At 44.2% G+C, this 22,580-nt stretch overlaps 1 protein-coding gene across 3 annotated transcripts in view; it reads right to left on the bottom strand.

Annotated features, from left to right (window-relative positions):
* Positions 1-22,580, bottom strand: part of ZNF800 (zinc finger protein 800) — a 126,958-nt gene that overhangs the window by 55,463 nt on the left and 48,915 nt on the right. For all 3 annotated transcript variants that reach the window (XM_069229652.1, XM_069229653.1, XM_069229651.1), the window contains exon 4: positions 5,985-6,080. In XM_069229652.1, coding sequence (XP_069085753.1) covers positions 5,985-6,080 — 96 coding nt within the window. The remainder of the gene's footprint in view (positions 1-5,984; positions 6,081-22,580) is intronic.

Below are 22,580 nucleotides of genomic sequence, written 5' to 3' on the forward strand. Positions count from 1 at the left end.
TGTGACAGGGTTTCTCTTAGGTGGTAGTGAAAAAGTTACAAAAAGCTGTATTGTTTCCCTAAATTATTTTGTCCTCTCAATGTAATACATGAGAGCTCTTAACATCTAGTGTGTGTAGTGCCCTTTCTGCCCCAGAGTCTGGTTGTGGGGAAAAAACAGCAGTTCAATAGTTTGATTAATGTGAAACTAAGACAACTTTTGGTATAAACTTAGGGTTTGTACAAAAGACTATGTATTTGAAAGAAAGGCTCTCAATGTTAAGGCTTGTAGCTCACTAACACGTCTGAGTGACATAATAGCTACTAAGAAATTAGTGGGATTACCTTTTTAAGACCTTCCATGAAAGCTGTAATGACTGGTAGTTTAAATAATGAAGTATTTGTCTATTTTGTAACTAGGCTGCAATCGTAGCTAAGGACAACCGAATTGATGTATAAACCAGATTATTTTTTTTGCAGGTGAAGCAAATAGCAAAGAATATCTTGCACTGATGGTGTTAATGGATCAATTTCTTTAGATTGAGAGTAACATACAAAGCGTTTCCATTTTGTTGCATCCAATACCCTTGGCTGAAAGTTAAGCACAGAGGGAGGCAGGATGAGCAGTGGATTTGGATCATGGCATGGCAGAAAGCCCTGCATTTTGCTCACGCCCTGCTGTGCATATTCTTTGGCTAGTGAACGCACAAGGGCTAAACATAACTCTGCGTCTGGTCCTCACTGAGTCCAAAGATGTTAAATGTGCTGAGAATTTGCATTCAACCCATGCAGTAGGTTAAGTTTTGTTTATTGTTGCCCATTAACAAAAGTTGTATTTAAAAATAAAAAAATACAGATAAATTGACTGGAAAAATCAAGTTTAAGTGAGGAACAAGTTACTTAACCCATATATTCTCTTTCTGGTGGATACTCAGCAGCAGATTTCTCAACTTCAGAATATCCCCAGGCGCCAGACTGGATTTCGAAGATTTAAACAACATTGCTCCCACCTGCCTTTGTCCCGCCCCCAAGTGATGATGATGAAGCCACATATAATAAATCCTGCATGTGTCAAAATCAGTTTCTCGGACGTGACTGTCAAGGCAGTAGTGATTTGTGAATGTCTACAATGATGCCTACATCGCAACCTGAATGATGTCATGAACAGGCACTACACATGCCAGCACAAAAGCAACAGAGTTGGCCTTGGAGGACTAGGCCCTCAGTCCTTCCTGGAAGCTGCTTCTTGACCACTATGTATCAGATTTGAATGCAGAAGACCAACCACATTGACAGAGACCCTTTTCTACACTGTCTTGCCTTTCTTTGCCTCTAAGAATCATACAAAAAACGGACTGCAATCAATGTAAAATCCCAAGGCTCTGCTGGGGTCCAACTAATGGAGTCTCATCTTCTCCTTTGAGGAGTGAGACAGGGCTAAGAACAATGGGAGAGTGATGGATTGCCAAAAAGTCAACAACAGTCACAACCTTTAGAAACAAGGGTGTCCTGGTCCTCAACGCCACTTTATTGGGTGATGCAATGCTGCTGCACCGTACATGAGAAAAGCGAGGACCAAATTGAGGTTCCACTGAGTCATCACACAGGGTTTCGAGGGAACATGTCAAACCTTTGTGAAACCTCATCCAACACGTGATTTGAACAGGAATGATTAGTCTGGCAAATGCCAAAAGGCTGAAAGGGATGATAACCTTTAATGGTGCCCACTGAAATTCCTAGCTGGGCAAGAGATCAAATAAAGATATGCAATAGCTTTGCCTGTAAAGAGGTCACTTTGGGGGTGCTTCCACAGGTCATAAATGTATCCTACTGCTGGGCGTAAACAGACTTTGTAGAATGTCGCCTGGCAACAAGGGTAACATCCACAACATCGAAAGGAAGGTCAACTGTCCCCACTCATCTCCATGTATGGAGCTACAGACTGCAGGATCTGGTGCAGGACCCTGCCCTGCTCCAGTGACAGGAGATCCTCCTAAAGCAGTGGCCTGAACAGAGAAAATATGCTCATGTCCAGTTGCTTCAGGTACCATACTCTCCAAGCCCAGTCTGGAGCCACTAGGATGACTTTGGCCCAGTCATTCCCAATATTCTCCAGAACTGTCAGCAAGAGAGGCGGCAGCAGGGTGTACAGAGGTCCTGCACTCCACTCTACCTGGAAAGCAACCCAACCCCGCCCCTCCTGAGAGAGCGCCTTCTTAGAATCTCCAGTATGCCAATATTTTGACATTGCGCGTTCAATGGTGCCAAGAAGTTCAAGCTGGATTTCTACTCATTGGTGGCTGTGCCACTCTGGGATGTAATTGCTACTTGTTATCTTCCAGGTACCAACAGCAGAGTTCATTTGCGCTGGTGTTTAAAGATCCCATCATGTTGTTCACGGCCAGGGAAATGCTCTATTGCTTCAGCTACCTTCAGAGGCGAGGAGTCTTCAAATAAGGAACCCAGGACCTGCTTACTACAATAACACATCAGTAATGTAGACAGTGAGAACCTGAAACAGTACCGCCTTAAATCAACGGTAGGAAGGCTTTCAGAACCAGGCAGATGGCCCACAACTTCAGAAAGATCATTTAGAATTAGGATCTCCTCTTCCTCCAGATGACCTCCCCTTACCAGCTACCCCACATTTGTCACCAGAGTCAAGGAGAAGAGTCTACCACTAGTCCAACTGCAGTCAAGCAACTACAACTGCACGTTTTTTTTTTTATTAAGTCTCCTCCGAAATGTGGATAGAATCACGGAGCTTCCCCTGGGGTTGGGCCCACTGAGACTTCAGGTACTTCTGCAGTTCCTGCATATGCTTGCTGCCATAGCAGATGAGCAGGATACATGGTGCCAAAAGGCCTAGAGGCCTCAGAGCCACTTTTATCAGGACCCAGGATCAAGGCTGAAAATCAAGATCAGAGCCCGAATGTCCTGGAGACATTGTTGTGGAGCAAAGGTCTGAAACTAGTGTCTTCATTTTAAGGAAGACACTGCAAAGGATTTAGGTGTGACTTTGGATCGTTGAAAACAAACTCCAACAATATCAAGAGGTTTGTAGTTATCTAGAGGTGGTCTACGTCGGACTGTGGCAAGTCCACACTCAAGGCTCGTCATCAAAGTTGGGGAAGACCGGGATCCCCAACTTCCGAAGGTGTGCAGAGACCAATGCCAAGAATTTGGTTAACAACTGAATATCACTAATGCGGCATAATGAGAGCCTGGCAAACCGGAAATGCTCCTAGCCACTTTGAACCACAACTGGCATCTGAGGAACTATAGGACGGGCACATGAAAACAGGTGCTGTGCAGGTTCAAAACCAACATAGTCATCTGGATGCAGACCAGTACCTGGGAGCATCCTGAATTTGTTCTGCCGCAAAAGGCATTCAAAAGACCGAAATCTAAAGCAGTATGAAGGCCTTATTTGGCATGAAGAAATAACAGGATCATCAACTAGTCCCCATTTCTACAAGGCTCCTTTGGCCAAAACAGCCTGCATCTCTTTGAGCAAGATGGACAGGTAGTCCTCTGAAAGACGCTTTGATGTAGATGGAAGATGGGGTGGTCAAAAAGGTATAGCAGGGCACTGCTCTGATGAACAATTTGAGGGCCCCACCTGTCAGGTATATTTTGCCACCTGTGGAAAAAATTTTTGATACGACCTCCTACGAGGTGGTCATGTGCCATTAAAGGTATACTAAAGCTAGACATTTATGCCTGAGTGGTTGGGGACTGGGAACATTGCTCACCCTTGTCGCCTGGATGTCGTTTGCTTGATACCCACTCTGCCCCGGAAAGTGGGGGCAGTGGGTCTCTGCTCTGTTTGTACATCAACCCTCTAAAGGGTTGAAATTGTTGAGGGTACTGTCCTGCAGGGATAAAGAGGCCTAAGGAATATGCTGTGGTCCAGCTTTCCTTGAAGATTTTCAATGCTTCATCTGATTTCTTGCCAAACAGCAAAGAGTCATTGAATGGCACGTCTTATAAAGAGGCCTGCACATTACCACAGAAGCTCACGGATCTCTCCTAAGCGTGATGTCGGTGCACTATACTAGCTAGTGCATTGCCCTGCCTAATCAATCAGTGGAGTCCAGTCCTGAGCGTAAGACATATCTGGCCACATCCTGAGTGGTTGAAGCCAGGAAGGCCCGAAATTACTCAGGGTTGCCAACAAGATCTCACAAACCACGTCCTATGAAGCAAGGGAATATCTCTCAAGCAAACGGCTGGCATCGATTTACCAAAGGGTTAGACTGGCTGAAGAAACAATCAGTTTTTCACATGTTTCAATTCAATAAGACTGTCAGGGGAGTCATAGGAAATGAGCTGGGATTCACTCAGTCTTCACTCAGTCTGTTGGAAGCCTGGACCAACAAACCTTCTGGTGTAAGGTGCTGTGTCAAGAAGTCAGGCCTCCTAATGCCAGTCTGTGGTATCTAGCAACCAGTCTGTTTACCAGTAGGCAGGAACAAGGCTTGGATCAGATGTCCGTTAGGGTGTATGTCAGGGCTTCACATCATCACAATAAAAGGTAGCACTCAGTTGATGGCCCAGAAGAAGAACAAAGCCAAGTGCCTTGGGAAGGGTCCAACCCACTAGCCTCCTGCATGTCCATGTACAGATGGTCATCATTATAGCATTGGGGAAAGTAATTCTCATCTCCAGAGGCCAGTTGACTGATTAGAGTCGGAACCAAAATTCTGTTGGTTATGTTGGAGTAAACAGGGGATGGGTGCATCGGACAGCTTTAGGGGGCAATCTCAGTCAGAGCAGTGATGGATTCAGCTTAGAGTCAGATAAGACCACAGCAAAAGTGTGTGTCAATGTTGCAGTGACCGGTATGCTTTTTGGAACTGTATTGGAAGTTGGCTCCAATTTTAAGAGCAGGACCAGAGGCAGGTTTAATGAGGCACACATTACAAAGAGGGTGGTCCACCAGCTTTAACCCTCTTGGATGCCACTGCACATTCTTGGGGCCCGAAGGCATACCCGAGGGAGCCAGAAGAGTGGCATAGATTTGAAACAGGGACTTTCGAAAGGCCTCAATGTTTCAATATACCGACTGCCCCAGAAACTTAGGGCGCATTTGGATCAGTTGCAAAATCAGGGGGACTGGCAGTGAGACCGCAAGGCAGCCTAGCATCTTTGTGATTTCTCAGGCTGAGAGTTGCAGGGCTGGGACTAAACTCGCTAGGCTACCTTTTGCTTTGACTAACTGGAACACTTCTAACATGACGAGTACCTATCATGGTAACGGTCCATAGCCTCAACTTCGAGCAGACTTCCAAGACTTTGTTCAGTACTCAGGGACATACAATTTAATTTTGCCTTCCAAGATCACCTTTGGATTCATAAGGGTGCACTTCTCACTGGATTCAGAGCACAACTCCAAATCCTGACACTAGAGGCACACCCCTTGGTGATCTGTCAGACAATTGTTTGTGACAGCCCAAACAAGGCTTAAACCCTGTTTTACATTGTCATATAGTCCTTGCACACTAAGAGAAGAAAAGAAAAAAAAAAAAAAAATCAAGATTTGTAGAAAAAAATTAAAATTGTCAACTGACGAGAAAGAAGTTGAAAGTAAGCTTCAGATGCAAGTATGAAGGCACAGAAAGCAGGGAACTGGTGTCAACAAGCACGGGTGTTATGTACATGCGGTTCCATTGTTCCTTCCAAGGCGGAAGGAAATCAATGCGGAGCGGCACGATGCAGCCCACCGGCACTGGGAGCAATGCTGTTTAACTCCCAAGGATCAAGTCTAGCACCTGGGAATATTCTAAAGTTGAGAAATCTGCGATTAGATATATCTATCAAAAAACATTTTTTCCCAACCAAAATAATCAAGCAAGCATATGGATTACAGCAATCCACATATTCCACTGTCACTTTTACATATAACGGTATACTGTTGGGAAGATGTGACAAACATATCTACAAAGCATTTTGCTTTGAAACAGGGAAAAGGATGGTACCAAAAGTAAAATGCAAGGTTCTTACCAGATTTAAAGCAATCAATAATTTGCAAAATTCCAGATTTGGACATCTGCAGTGGTTTTTGCAATAGAGGAGGGTCACCAGGTTCCAGCTGATACTCTGTAAGACAACAAATAAAATACTGGATAGTCACCCACAAATAGGTTTAAATGCACGGACTACAGAAGCTCTACTTCTAAAGCGGAGAAGCGGCTGACAAAGTCTTTCAACAAGCAAACTGACCAAAAAACAGGGATGCCCGGTGCAGGTCAAAGGCAGTTACCCATGCCAGACTTTTAGGATAACCACAAAACACATTTACAAACTCTCACTGTAACTGAAGATCAAATGGGCAGGTTATCTCAAAGACTTGTATCCTGTACGCCTGGGACTTTGTTCAACACCCATTTAAAACTATATGTAGGCATGGTTTTATTAGAAAACATATGTGAAATTGTCCATACATTGACAATAGAAGTGCTACCTTTCCGTTGTGAAGCACAGTGTGACAAAACTAGCTTCCTAAAAGGTCAACACCAAACTCATTTTGCACGCCTCATTGCAGCTTCACAAAAAAACTACGGATTATAGGAAGACCCACAACTGGCAGACAACAATGGAATATGAGCTACCATTTAGCACCAAGAGCGTTTTATAAGAATTTATCATACAGGTCTCCTAATCAGTCTATGTAAGATGCTTTTTGCTGGCATGAGGCAAGCAGGTGCTACTGGGCCTCCACTGTGGGGGGAATGGGCCTGTCCTATTATGGCTCTTGAACACTAGTCCAAGCTACTATTCCTTCACAATCCCTTCAGAAATTCAATTTCAGGGGTAGAGGTGGGGTAAGAGGGCAGACTTTTCAGGGAGGTAGTGTGTGGGTGCGCAAGCTCAGAACTAATAATCCAGACGCACAACAAGAGACTGTCTAACCCAGTAGTTTAATTTGGTGAATAAAAAGTACTCATATATAAAACTTAATACTTCGCAGAACAGGATACTGCTACAATTACTTTTCTAGCACTTGGGCTAACACACATTGGGTGGTCTTCACCTGGAAGACGAATAAGACGCTCCTCCCAGGCCTAACTGAATTTCTAAAGAAGACTAGTCAATTCTGTCTCCACTTCAGTCTAGGTCTCCTTCCCCCAACTTCGGGAACGTCAGCAATCCACTCCCACCGTCCATGAAACAACCTCACTTGCATCTTGTGTAGTGGAACATAAACTGGGCTTCCAAAAAATGGAACCCACACAGCTCCATTGCTCTGGCCTCACTCATACAAACATATGTATCACAGAGTTCAGAGTTTCACACAACATACACTTGGGATGTTAGCATTAGGCTATGAAGAAGCTCACAGCAGCAGAACTTTACATAAGTGGGCCAGTAGGCCTCAATTTCAGAAAAGATCTGATCACTACTATAGATTTGTGGATTCATTCAGGAGAACTTTTCAGTGATTAAGTCATCAGAGATAAAATTTACAGGATTAACCACAATACGACCCCAAAGAAGAGGTGGAAACAGAATGTTAAAATTAAGGAAGCTTAAACCCTTTTGGATTCACAAATTACGGACTGTAGAAAGAAGGTTGAATGCAGATGAGGAGTTGCCGGTATATTTAGGATATCATTATAACATAAAAGTATAAAAACTACTTAAATCTCAAACTAGAGTATTATGGTTCGATTACATTTATGGCTTTGTTGCAGAACCATTACACTTGAGAGCTGCACATCTCGACTTTAAATTAGAAAGAAATGAAACTGAAGGTTAATAGAAAATTCTTTTAATATTTTTACTGTAATTTTATACTTCAAATATCACTCCTAAATTTTGGACTTATTAACATACTATAGTAAATTATGAAAGAATTCATTGTAATAGCACACCTGGATGAATAGCTCTTTTAATTGAGTTGGTTATGATTTGAAATAATAGCACAAGGATAATAAGATGTCAAACTGATAAGTTAGGAACTATCACCAGTAGCTTGTAAAGACCCGATCTAACAGTTGATTGAAAGACAACAGAACCTAAGCACGAGTACTGAACCAATGCATTCAACAGTACTGTTGGGCATTACTGAGATTAATGGAGACCAACAAGTTAAGTACTAAACTGCTAGAAATAAGAAGAAATTGACATTTGACTTGAACCGCTATATTAGGATGTTTATAGTACTGTCTTGCATCACTGAGAATCATGGAGAACTAGCAGCTGGAGAATAAAAGCACTAGAAATTTAAAAATATTTTTGGTCTAATAAGTACATGCATCACTTACATTATATAATGATCTACGTTTTCCAGGCTAAGAAACGATACCTAATACAACTGTGAATACAGCATAATTTATAGGTGTAGATACACTAAAATTTCATAAGTTAAAGAGGTTTGCGTTTACTTATCTTAAAAATATTGTTATGTTCCTTTTGTAGTTAGTAGGACATAACATTGGGTGGCTCTGAAGAAGCTACAGGGGATTCAGTGTTTTCAGGTGAAGGATAGCCAAAATGGAGAAGCTTGTCTTGTTTTAGAATGTCCGTCTTACCACACAGTTTCGATGTTTTTGCTTCACAAAAAAAAAAAAAAAAAAAAAAAAAAAAAAGAAGAAGTACTGGGCTAGGTTTACCGAGGGGGTAGACTGAAAGTAAACACTCCTAATCTGACCCCAGAGTGGTAGGAAGTAATTTATTTTGTTGGGTGGGAAATGGGTGGGGTTGGGGTCTGTGGTGGAGGGGTGGGTGGGATACAGGGGCCTGGCAAGATGCCAAGGATTGCCCACTTCCCCCCCCACCAAACTCCATTTCACTGGTTTTATTTCATTTTGGAGCAGGCAGCTTGGGGGACAACATCACCAATTGCCCCCTCAAAGGGAAATGAAGGTTGATGCTGCAGAGGCAAGGAGAGCAGTAGTGATGGGTTGGATACCTCCTCAAGAAATAAAAACACCTGGTGATCAAATGGTGGATTTCAGCTAGGGTAGGATCACTCTCCTAAAACCTTCTCTAAGCAGGATACTTTTGGAAGAGATATCACTGGAAAACAAGATGCTCCCCTTTCCAATAGATACATGTTGAGCCTTCTCTTTTTCGGCTTTAGTTCAACCCATCTTTAGTCTGGAATATTATTTTGTAAACAGTGTATTATAATACATGGGAGTCTAATCCCTATGTATTCGCTCATCTCTAATTTCCTTATTAAGGTTGAGTTGTAAAATCTGTAGTAACATGTAACAGAATGCGGTAGCTGCTGAACTCTCAGCTGTTTTAACTTATTACAGTAGAGTTGTGGCATTGAAATGACTACTGCCAGAGCCAGCAGGTGATGTGAAAGACAGGTCACAGAGCAGAATTTCAGGTGCAATATAAACAATGAAAACTTTGAAAAGATTTTCCGTCTTCGGAGTTATTTTATTTTTTTTACACATTCGGAGGTACAGCATGGTTTACATTTGATTTACATTAACAGATTCTGATATCTTTTCGCAACACATCACTAAGTGCTTTTTGGCATATTTCATTTTGCACCCCAGGTTCCAGTTTTACTCTTCATGTTTGTGTGGACATGCTATTTTAGATAATCTGCATGACAATGGCGCCTAAATTGCGTGGTCGGGGACGGTGTTGACATCAAGGACTATGACGTGATGTGTCCCTTGCAACAAGCTTCACAACAGAAATTTTTAAAAAACAGCTATGCAGAAAAGCCACGAAGGTTTATTAAAATATTAAGTGCAATACAAAAGACAAGATAAGGCTTCACTTGTTCAATACATCAATCATAGGAACATAGGAATCAATTTCCATGAAGGCATCAATATTAATGAAATAATGAGCAAAATCAGAAAAATTGACTACAATGCAGCAAATCAACTGAAAACTGGGCAGCATCTATAGAGTCTCAGACAAGAGTAAAAAAGTTCTAGCTCACTGATAGAAATGCGTGTCTTTTATTCTGTTTTCTTGAATAGAAAATGATAAGAAAGCAGTCAGCATTGAAAGAGCAAATATATCAACATTTCTGCAAGTCACAACTCTAGATTATAAAACGTAATGCAATTCCACCATACTAGCACTAGACCTCAAATATAAATGTGTAACTCTTCCTGACCTAAAGTCATTGGAAGTGGCATGAAAAGATTCAGAGTTGAACAGTCAACAACAAACAGGCAGAAAAAACCTAGAAAGCTCCTAATAGGCTTCCTTCGTAGTTTGAGAACAGTAAATTATTACAAAATAAACAGCGTGCATCTCACTGCGTGCAAATTGTGAAATAATAGCACGCAATAAACATTATGAAACAGCAGCAATATAGAAGGTGGAGTTGAGGCCTAGTTAGCTTAAGACAGGAAAAACACATCAAGGCACATCATTTCATTTGCTGCATGTTAATGTATACTTATAATTCAAATATGAAATACCTTTAACAACATATCACTAAATGCTTTTTGGTATGTTCCATTTTGTTCTACAGATTACACTTTTAGTATTCATATCTGCAACAGTACACCTCAGAACTCAAAATAGCGTAACAAGAGAGCAAGCAGCTGGAGAGAAAGTGGTGAACTGGCAAGAACAGCTCCGACACGGCAGCTATCACTGCCTTCTGAAAGCAACAAAGATGACAGCCCTAGCCACACGGATTGAAACCATCAGTAACACCACCAAGGAACTCTATCATCATCAAGGAATTCTCAAACCCAGCTGCCAGCAAAAAACAACATCACGCACTCAAAGGAGCTTTGCAACAACCTCGCAGACTGCAACCATATACATAAACTTCTAACCCCAAACTACATTCATGGACTTTATCAACAGATGTTCTATCTGGTGTGGCCAAGATGGCGTTGCGAGCGGTTGCCTTTCTGTGAGGCTGTGCGGCCATCGATCACCATCCTATTATACACCCCACAGGTCCCCTAAACAAGTGTGAGACCCTTATCTGTTACTGCTGGCGGGCAAGAAGTACAGGGACTGACTCCTGGCACGGCCAGCGGAGTTGTGGCCGACCTGTATGGTGGGACTGACTGCAGGGCCCAACCAGTGCTTGCCCTGTGACTGCAGCAGAGTGCTGGTCACCAACAGCCTATGGGACAGGAGGAGTACAGATGCTGCCTCTGCTGTGTTGCCCGACTGGAGGAGGTGCCTGGGGTGCCGGCTGCGTTGCCACCCCACCAGCTGTGGGGGACCACCTAAGACAAGGAGGCAAGTGGCCCATAGGCACCTCAAAGCAGTGCACTGCTGCTTGGCAATAATTTCTCACTGGCAACCACAAGGCCCTGACGGAGACTGGGCCCGTGACACTGAGTGATTCTACATTTCTGGTACCCTTGGGATGAGAGACATAACTCCACCCTCCACTGGTGACTGGAACGGATGCACCTGCCTGTGGGGAGCTAGAGGATGAGCGGCAGACACCCTGCGCCAGATGTTGGCATCTCAGTAAGGGCTCTGGGGGTGGGGTGGGGGGGGGGGGGGTGGCTACTACACTGTTGGTCCTTCTCATTTCTTGCCTCCCCTCCTGCACCTGGTAGCTTCCCCACCTAGTACAGGTGGCAAGATAGATGCTCTGGGATCGTGCCCCGGGGCCTCCCTGAGCCACCCCCTTGTTGACAGATACCATGGTGTGCAGAGCAGGGTACGCTGGGGACAGGGCCGGCGGTTCCTGGGTGGATGCTGTGATGTGGGCAACCACGCCCATTAGCTTGGGTACCTCTGTTGCCACTGCGATGAGGGGCTACTTGATGTAGGATGCCTACCCAGGGCTCCAAAAATCATAAAAATATTACTAGACCTGCAGGTCGAGTAACTTAAATAATCTACTCGAACTAGCTGCAATGTACTTGACCCATAAACGGGTCTCAAACTGTGCGATCCTAGGCAAATAGTTTACAGAGTCGCCTTTTTCTTAATTCTCACGTAGGACTGCACCTTCAAATATGTGAGCTCAGCATTTCTGCAGTACAAAAGAACCTCTTTTGTTTGATGAAGTAGATTAAAGTTTGCTGCATGCATCACAAGACTTCAGCCCACATACCCATATGGTCTAGCCCACATAACCTAGGACTTTTTAGTTTACTAACAACATTGCCATCAGGGCAGGAGTGTTCTAAGTTTGTTTAAACACTCAATTTAATGAAATATATTACTAAATCATGATGTGGTAACATATTGTACGCACAGTAACTTTCCAATAAATGTCCAAAAACCACTCCACTAACTTGCAGTGTATTAACAATCTGTAAAAATTGGGTTTCAGAAACATGTAAAGTATTCTGATTTGTTTTCATACTATCAAAATATTTTTTCATCACACAGAAATATAAAACAAGCATTTGCAATGCAATAGGGTCTCGCATTTCTCTGAGTGACAGCTATTAGCAGTTGTAAACTCACAACCTGACTTTTATTGCCACATTAAATGGAAAAAAAACAGTGCGATCGCGTTCGGCAAAAGTGCAATTATCTATGTAACCGGCAAAAGTGCAATTCTCTATGTAACAGGGTCGATGTCATGAAAAACGCTGGACTTCTGCCAAGTGAGATAGCGCTGCGAAAAAAAGATTTAAAAAAAAGTCCACAAACCGGATGGAAAACAGCGATTCTCGCATGTTTTCAGTACTTGGTCGCTGCGCTTGAGGAGGGCTAACCACCGGAAAAGGCATGACGTATGCGTGCCTTCCACTAATGAAAGCAAGCAGATTTTGAAAGGCACAGTCACGAACCAATGAAAGACACTGACGTGACATGGACGGGGCTCCGAGCCCTATTCTATCTACTAAAGCGTCTCGCGAGCAATACGCATGAGCAAGCACATGCGACGCAGGCTCGACCCTAAAAAGGACTTTCACAACTACTGAAATATATTTTGAAATGTTTGCAGTGTTAACTTAGTCATTTAAATGTTGTGTGTATGGAAAAACCTGGCACCCTATATCCTTTGATTTTACATTCTAAGCAGCAGGTCACACAGTTCACCTTACAAAGTCCTGGAACTCTGCAGTCAGAAGGAAAATTAATTGTAAGAAAAACTGACTTTTGACCTCCGTCTGTGAAAACAGATCAAATGTGACATAAGAACAAGATTTAAAGGCATCTTTTATTGCCCCTCTTTTCAACTTAACGGAACACCTGTTCAGTGACAACTCTCCAGAAGGGACGAGTAAGTATTAAAGAGTAAGTATTAAAAATAGCTTGACCTCATCAAATAAGACTTGCCAATCCAAGTGGTCGAGTGGATTTTTCAATTACTGCTACCCTATTCACTGCCTCATTTCTGGTCCTCCCTGGTGCTGGAACCGTGTGCTGCAGTTAACAAGGATATGCCCTCCCACCACCCCACAACTCCTGACCCTGTTATACTGCTCCCCCCCGGCTGCCTGTCTGGAGGCCCGCACCCCTTCCTGGGCTATATCAAGGATAGCGGCTCTGCCCTCTTCCTTCTGGATTGAAGGACGCGGTGGACAGAGGCTGCTGCAGCATGTTCCGACATAGGACCTCCAAGTCCCTGAAACACCCAGTCAACCCCAAAAACAATCATGGCTATGCTGGCAGCCTTCCATTCACCTAAGATCCTATCCACTAACTGGAAAGCACCCTCGAAAAACACACTAGTATGTTTGATAAAGTGCTACAAGCTATTCAGGACTCTAAAACCGACATGGAGACCCAATTCTGGGTGATCCACACAGAAACCGTTACTGTGGACAGACCATGCCAAGCTTGCAGATAGGGTAGATGAAGCAGAGTCCTCCTTGACATTGATGCGTCCCTCAGTAGCTGGCATGCAAGACCAGCTGAAATTGTTGCAGTCAGAGAACTCAAAGGCGAGAGCAGAGGACGCAAAAGGGCGCTCACAGCACAACAATGTGATACTCTTGCTAGAGGACTGGTTGTCACAAACTATCCTGGGCAACCCGATACCGAAGTTCTTCATCAAAAGGCACATTGAATCCCTGGTTGTTTCCCCTCCCTCGGGGGCCCACCTGTGCCCAGTAATCATACGTTTGCTCAATTACATAGACAGGGATCTTCTATCCCAATTGTTCTGTTTGAAGGGCCACTGGACATACAACGTAAACAATATCGCAGCATACCCCATCTACATGGCGGAGGTTCAAAGGTGTTGCAGCAGCGGAGGTTCAAAGGTTTTGCAACACCTTCGGAGTAGTCAAGACAATTGCAGACGCTGGGATTGAACTACGCCCTGATTTTTCCTGCTTAGCTCAGAGTGGTGGATGGTGGTAAAACTCAATTATCTCCCTTCCCAGTGGAGGCCTGCTTGTGGTTGCACACCGAGGGACAGCAGGCCCAACCAGAAACAAATTGAGACAACCTCGTGGGGAGGTCCATTGGGAAACCCAGGCGCCACCACATCTACATAGGCCCTGATCCAGTTAGTCTGAGGAACAAGCTGCAAAAGAACAGGCGCAGGTGGTGGCAGAGGTCTCACTCCATGGTGTCAATAGATTCCAAGTCCTGGCATCTCACACAGATCAGGAATCTGTGCTGGGAGCCACAGGCTAGGTGGCTTCTGATGGAGAATCCGCAATTACCTTGGTAAGGTTGCCTCGAAGAAAAATCCCAGAACTGTGACTATTTCCCTACTGGTGAATGAGACTGACTATGCTTGTGTTGGTAGGGGGTGGGTGAGGGGTCTCCTAGCTGCCCTATGGGGGTCACGTTTGCCACAACGGGGACTACAGGAAGTTTGAAATCCGTGTTTAGGCCCAGGAATATCAAAGAACTAAAAGATCTTCTGCTATATACCTATTGGCCTGACCCTCAAAGGCTTCCGTATGGACTATTCAGCACTCTAGACACGGTTTAGTTACTTGATGATTTGCTGGGGACACTGTGGCTTGATGCCCACTAGCACCTAAGCCAAGGGTGAGGGAGTTCTCGTTTTGTTTAATCGGTTATTAGTTGGGGATGGTTGGTGCTGGGAAACGGGAGGGGGGGAAAGAAACACAGACATGAGGGTTACAAAATTGTGGGGTGCAGGCCTCAAAAATTCTACACGTCAGGTCAAGCTATTTTTAGGACTTACTAACCCCTTCTGGCAGTTGACATAGAACAGATGTTCAGTCAGAAAGTGAAGGAGGCCTTTAAATCTTCCTATTGTCACATTTGTTCAGAGACAGACGTCAAAACTCAGTTTGCCTTACAATAAATTTTCCTGCAGAGTTCCAGGATTTTGTCAGTTTTTTCCTAACACACAACATTTAAATAGCTAAGTCATCTGTACAAACATTTCAAACTATATTTCAGTAGCTGTGAAAGCCAATTGTTTGTACTTCTGTGTGATGGAAAAATATTTTAATAGGATGAAAACACTTTACTCGTTGATGTGCAAAGAATAAGGAAAATGTCACTTACCCAGTGTACATCTGTTCGTGGCATTAGTCGCTGCAGATTCACATGCTGTGCATAGTCCGCCGTCTGGTGTTGGGTCGGAGTGTTACAAGTTGTTTTTCTTCGAAGAAGTCTTTTCGAGTCACGAGACCGAGGGACTCCTCCCACTTCGGTTCCATTGCGCATGGGCGTCGACTCCATCTTAGATTGTTTTCCCCGCAGAGGGTGAGGTAGGAGTTGTGTATGCTAATAATAGTGCCCATGCAATGGAATAAATACGTATGTACAAAATGAAGGTTTAATGTAATATATTTACAAATGTACAAATGTTCAAGATCTACTCCCAAACGGCTACAGGCTCCCGGGGAGGAGGGTGGGCGCATGTGAATCTGCAGCGACTAATGCCACGAACAGATGTACACTGGGTAAGTGACATTTTCCGTTCGGTGGCATGTGTAGCTGCAGATACACATGCTGTGCATAGACTAGTAAGCAGTTATCTCCCCAAAAGCGGTGGTTCAGCCTGTAGGAGTGGAAGTAGTTTGAAATAAACTTCTTAGTACGGCTTGACCTACTGTGGCCTGTTGTGCAGATAACACATCTACACAGTAGTGTTTAGTAAATGTATGAGGCGTAGACCATGTTGCTGCCTTACATATTTCGGTCATTGGAATATTTCCTAGAAAGGCCATAGTAGCACCTTTCTTTCTGGTTGAGTGTGCCTTTGGTGTAATAGGCAGTTCTCTCTTTGCTTTAAGATAGCAGGTTTGGATGCACTTTACTATCCATCTGGCGATACCTTGTTTTGAAATTGGATTTCCTGTATGAGGTTTTTGGAAGGCAATAAATAGTTGTTTTGTCTTCCTAATTTCTTTTGTCCTGTCAATGTAGTACATTAGCGCTCTCTTGATGTCTAATGTATGTAGTGCTCTTTCAGCTATTGAATCTGGCTGTGGGAAGAACACTGGTAATTCCACTGTTTGGTTTAAGTGAAATGGTGAGATAACCTTTGGTAAGAATTTTGGATTTGTTCTTAGAACGACCTTATTTTTGTGTATTTGAATAAATGGTTCTTGTATGGTAAACGCCTGTATTTCACTTACTCTTCTTAGAGATGTGATGGCAATGAGAAATGCAACTTTCCACGTTAAGTATTGCATTTCACAAGAATGCATGGGTTCAAAAGGTGGACCCATGAGCCTTGTCAAGACAATGTTGAGGTTCCATGAAGGAACAGGTGGTGTCCTTGGTGGTATAATTCTCTTTAGGCCCTCCATAAACGCTTTAATGACAGGTATTCTAAATAGGGAAGTTGAATGAGTAATCTGCAGGTAAGCAGATATTGCTGCGAGATGTATTTTTATGGAAGAGAAAGCTAGATTTGATTTTTGTAAATGTAGTAAATATCCTACTACATCTTTTGGAGATGCATGCAATGGTTGGACTTGATTATTATGGCAGTAACAAACAAATCTTTTCCATTTACTTGCATAGCAGTGTCTAGTGGATGGTCTTCTAGCTTGTTTTATGACCTCCATACACTCTTGTGTGAGGTTCAAGTGTCCAAATTCTAGGATTTCAGGAGCCAAATTGCTAGATTCAGCGATGCTGGGTTTGGATGCCTGATCTGTTGTTTGTGTTGTGTTAACAGATCTGGCCTGTTGGGTAGTTTGACATGAGGTACTACTGACAGGTCTAGTAGTGTGGTATACCAAGGTTGTCTTGCCCATGTTGGTGCTATTAGTATGAGTTTGAGTTTGTTTTGACTCAATCTGTTTACTAGATATGGAGGGAGAGGGGGAAAAGCGTACGCAAATATCCCTGACCAATTCATCCATAGAGCATTGCCTTGAGATTGCCGGTGTGGGTACCTGGATGCGAAGTTTTGGCATTTTGCGTTTTCTTTTGTTGCAAATAGATCTATTTGAGGTGTTCCCCAAATTTGGAAGTGTTCAGGATTTGGGGGTGAATTTCCCATTCGTGGACCTGTTGGTGATCCCGAGAGAGATTGTCTGCTAGCTGGTTCTGGATCCCTGGAATAAACTGTGCTATTAGGCGAATGTGGTTATGAATTGCCCAATGCCATATTTTTTGTGTTAGGAGACACAACTGTGTCGAGTGTGTTCCCCCCCGTTTGTTTAAATAATACATTGTCGTCATGTTGTCTGTTTTGACAAGAATGTATTTGTGGGTTATCATTGGTAGGAATGCTTTCAACGCTAGAAATACTGCTAACAATTCTAGGTGATTTATATGAAACTTTCTTTGATGTACGTCCCATTGTCCTTGGATGCTGTGTTGATTGAGGTGTGCTCCCCACCCTGTCATGGAAGCATCTGTTATCACGTATTGTGGCACTGGGTCTTGGAAAGGCCGCCCTTTGTTTAAATTTGTACTGTTCCACCATAGAAGCGAGATGTATGTTTGGCGGTCTATCAACATCAGATCTAGAAGTTGACCCTGTGCATGTGACCATTGTGATGCTAGGCACTGTTGTAAGGGCCGCATGTGCAATCTTGCGTTTGGGACAATGGCTATGCATGAGGACATCATGCCTAGGAGTTTTAATACCATCTTTGCGTGTATCTTTTGTGTTAGATACATAGCTTGTATCACCTTGTGAAAATTTTGAACCCTTTGTGGACTTGGAGTGGCTATCCCTTTTGTTGTGTTGATTGTCGCTCCTTAAGTATTGCTGTGTTTGACACGGCAAAAGGTGTGACTTTGCATAGTTGATGGAGAAACCCAGTTTGTAAAGGGTTTGTATAACATAATCTGTGTGGTGTGAACACTTTGTTAGCGAGTTGGTTTTGATTAACCAATCGTCTAGGTACGGGAACACGTGTATTTGCTGCCTCCTGATATGTGCAGCTACTACTGCTAGACATTTTGTAAAGACTCTTGGTGCTGTTGTTATTCCGAATGGCAACACTTTGAATTGGTAATGTATTCCTTTGAATACGAACCTTAGGTATTTCCTGTGCGAGGGATGTATTGGTATATGGAAATACGCGTCTTTTAGATCTAACGTTGTCATGTAGTCCTGCTGTTTCAGTAGTGGTATTACGTCTTGTAACGTGACCATGTGAAAGTGGTCTGATTTGATGTAGGTGTTTAGTGTTCTGAGATCTAATATTGGTCTCAGACTTTTGTCCTTTTTCGGTATTAGAAAGTACAGTGAGTAAACTCCTGTGTTCTTTTGTGTTGTTGGTACTAATTCTATTGCGTCTTTTTGCAGGAATGCTTGAACTTCTAGTTCTAGAAGGTCTATATGCTGTCTTGACATATTGTGTGTTTTCGGTGGGACGTTTGGAGGGAGTTGGAGAAATTCTATGCAATAACCATGTTGGATAATTGCTAAGACCCAAGTGTCTGTTGTTATTTCCTCCCATGATTTGTGGAACTGGCTTAGTCTCCCCCCCACTGGTGTTGTGTGAAGGGGTTGTGTGACTTGTGAGTCACTGTTTATTTTGAGGGGTTTTGGGACCCTGAAACTTTCCCCGGTTTCTTGGGAATTGGCCCCCTCTGTATTGGCCTCAAAAGCCACCCCTTTGATATTGTCCCTGGTAGGTAGGTGGTCTTGTTTGTGAGGTGCTGGCTTCTGTGGCTTGACCTCGAAACCCTCCTCTGAAAGTTGTTTTGCGAAATGTGCCAAATGTGCCTCTGCCCTGCGGGGAATAGAGTGCGCCCATGGCTTTGGCTGTGTCAGTGTCGTCCTTTAAATTTTCAATTGCAGTGTCCACTTCTGGGCCAAACAATTGCTGTTCATTGAACGGCATATTGAGCACTGCCTGTTGTATCTCAGGTTTGAAGCCAGATGTGCGCAGCCATGCGTGCCTCCTTATTGTCACAGCAGTATTTATTGTTCTTGCAGCTGTATCTGCTGCATCCATAGAAGAACATATTTGGTTGTTGGAGATATTTTGCCCCTCTTCAACCACTTGTTTCGCTCGTTTCTGGAATTCTTTGGGGAGGTGCTCGATGAGATGTTGCATCTCGTCCCAATGGGCCCTGTCGTATCGCGCTAGGAGTGCTTGCGAGTTGGCGATGCGCCACTGATTTGCAGCTTGTGCTGCAACCCTTTTCCCAGCTGCATCAAACTTGCGGCTCTCCTTGTCCGGAGGTGGTGCGTCGCCTGATGTCTGCGAGTTGGCTCTTTTACGAGCTGCTCCTACGACTACTGAATCTGGTGTCAGTTGTGATGTAATAAAAGCAGGGTCTGTGGGCGGTGCCTTGTATTTTTTCTCCACCCTTGGAGTTATTGCTCTGCTTTTAACAGGCTCCTTGAAAATCTGTTTAGCGTGCCTTAGCATTCCCGGGAGCATGGGAAGGCTTTGATAATGGCTGTGGGTGGAGGACAGGGTGTTAAAGAGGAAGTCATCCTCAATAGGCTCCGAATGTAGAGACACATTATGAAATTCGGCTGCCCTAGCTACCACCTGTGCATATGCTGTACTGTCCTCAGGTGGTGAGGGTTTAGTTGGGTACGACTCTGGACTATTGTCCGATACTGGAGCATCATAGAGGTCCCATGCTGCCTGATCATCCTGGCTCATGGTGGTATGAGCTGGTGATTGTGGTGGAGTCTGTGCCGGTGATACATGAGTTGACTGTGGTGGAGAGGGTGGTGGAGTTGCCCTCTTTACCACCTTTGCTTGTGGTGGCTTGTCTTGTTGCTCGAAGTCAAGTTTCCTTTTCCTTCTGATTGGGGGAAGAGTGCTGATTTTCCCTGTACCCCTTTGGATAAAGATCCGCTGTTGCGTGTGATCTACCTCTGTAGTTTGTAATTCCTCCTCAAATCTGTGCCTTTTTAGTTGGGAGGACAATGATTGTTCCTCTGAGTAGGAACTGGTTTTTGGTTCGGTTGCCGGGTGTTTTGGCACCGAAACCGTGTCTTTAGTTGTTTTCGGCTCCGACGAGATCTCTCTCTTTTTCGGTGTCTTGGCCTCTCGGTGCCGACCATCTTCGGTGCCGCTATCTCTGTGCCGAGCAGCTTCGGTGCCGCTGTCTCGGTGTCAAGCCTTTTCTGCACCACTCTCTCGGTCCCGAGAGTGTTGCGTGCCTGTGTCTCGACCGGAGTCGGACGACTTCGGAACCAGCTCGCCCTTTTTCGGTGCCGATGGACGGTCACCTACTTTATGGGTTATGCCATGGCCTGTTGGCAGTGGCGTCCCTGGGCTTTGTCCGTTTTCTCGTGTGATATTTCTTTCGACGTCTTACTCACGGTTGGTTGCTCGTCGACGTCGAATTCCTCGGAATCCGATTCGCGGATGGAGAAAGTTTCTTCTTCTTCCTCCTCCTCGAACCCTTGTTGTCCTGTCGGCGTGGAAGCCATCTGCAACCTCCTGGCTCTTCGGTCCCTGAGCGTTTTTCTCGACCGAAACGCGCGACAGGCCTCACACGACTCTTCCTTGTGCTCGGGGGACAGGCACAAGTTACAGACCAAATGTTGGTCTGTATAAGGATATTTACTGTGGCATTTAGGACAGAATCGGAACGGGGTCCGTTCCATCAGTCTCGATGTTGCACGCGGTCGGGCCGACCAGGCCCCGACGGGGGATCGAAAATACCCCGAAGGGCTACCGGAGCTCTTTAAGGCTCGGTGTCGATTTGCCCTAACTATCCCGATACCGAACGAAACAATACCGACGAATTTTCCGTTGATTCTGACTAACTTTCCAACCCGAAACACGGAGCGAAAAGTAACACGTCCGAACCCGATGGCGGAAAAAAAACAATCTAAGATGGAGTCGACGCCCATGCGCAATGGAACCGAAGTGGGAGGAGTCCCTCGGTCTCGTGACTCGAAAAGACTTCTTTGAAGAAAACCAACTTGTAACACTCCGACCCAACACCAGACGGCGGACTATGCACAGCATGTGTATCTGCAGCTACACATGCCACCGAACATATGTTTTCTGAAGCCAGAATTTCACAGATTTGAAAATACATTATATAGTTTTATCAGTAAAACTGCAAGTTAGTTGGAACGATTTTTAACATCTCTTGGAAATTTTCTGTCTGTAAATGACTGTGTGAACACATCATACCCTAAGAATATATTTGTTAAAAGTGAGTGTTGAAACATAAAAGTTCCTTCCCTGGTAGCAATGCTATTAGTAAAGTAGGAGGCAGGTAATGGACCACATGTGTCCCCTATATGCAGGCTAGATTCTTTTTATCCATGTTGCAAACGTTTAGTCTATTTAACGAAACATAGAAGTTTTTTTGTATAGCAGAAATGCTGCACTTTCATATTTGAAGGTACACTCATGTGACAATGAAGAACAAGGTTAGTCGGTTAACTAAAATTTTGCCTAGGATCACAATTTGAGACCCATTTATAGGTCAAGTACATTACAGTTATGGTTGAGTAGACTATTCAAGTTACTCGACCTGCAGGTCTTGTAACATTTTTGTGATTTTTCAAGGCATGAGGTGCGCTAGTTGTCCCTGGCCTGGGACACATCAAGACACCTATGACTGCCTCGTACAATATCCTGACTTGGAACATAAGGGGCATGGCGAAACCAACATACCGACAACATGCATACCTTTGGTGTAGGTACATTCACATTGCTGCAGTGAGGTGCGTCTCCTGATGAAAGCAGAGTACAATAAGGTGTCCAGGCGCTGGAGTGGTCAGGTGTTTGGCAGTGGGTATTCCACATATGCTAGAGGGGCTGTGAATTTGATTGCTCTGGGGGTCTCATATGTGCAATGCAGGGTAGTGATAGACCCAGACAGCCACTATGTGCTGTTGGAAGGTGCCCCAGATTGTCTTATCCACAATCTCACTATGTGCATCCAACAAGCTTCAGGGCGAGTTTCTACGCATGCCGTCACCGGCCCTGCTTTTAGACCCTTGAGGCACCTGTTATTTGGGGAGGGGACTTCAATTGTGTGCATTACACCAACATAGATAGCTCAGTGCCCCCAGGAAGTACAAGCAGCGATATGCCAGATATCCAGAAACAAACGTCTTGGGAACAGATGGGTTCCTGGCAGAATATGATGCATGGTTTAGAGCTAGCCTCGCCCTCAAGTTGATCAGAATGTACTTAGAAGCATACAAGCAGGGCAGGCTGCCTGACTCTCTGTGAGAACCCTCATAGTGGTGTTGCCTAAACTGGACAGAGATACCCTGAAGCCCCCTATCAATGCTTAACACTGGTTAAAAAAAATCTTAAGCAAGGTACTCGTCAATCGATTACCTCCGTTGCTCCAGGTCTTGGTCCACCCCAATCAAAGAAGGTTTAT

The sequence above is a fragment of the Pleurodeles waltl genome, chromosome 4_1 (genome assembly GCF_031143425.1).
Source record: "Pleurodeles waltl isolate 20211129_DDA chromosome 4_1, aPleWal1.hap1.20221129, whole genome shotgun sequence".
NCBI lineage: Eukaryota > Metazoa > Chordata > Amphibia > Caudata > Salamandridae > Pleurodeles > Pleurodeles waltl.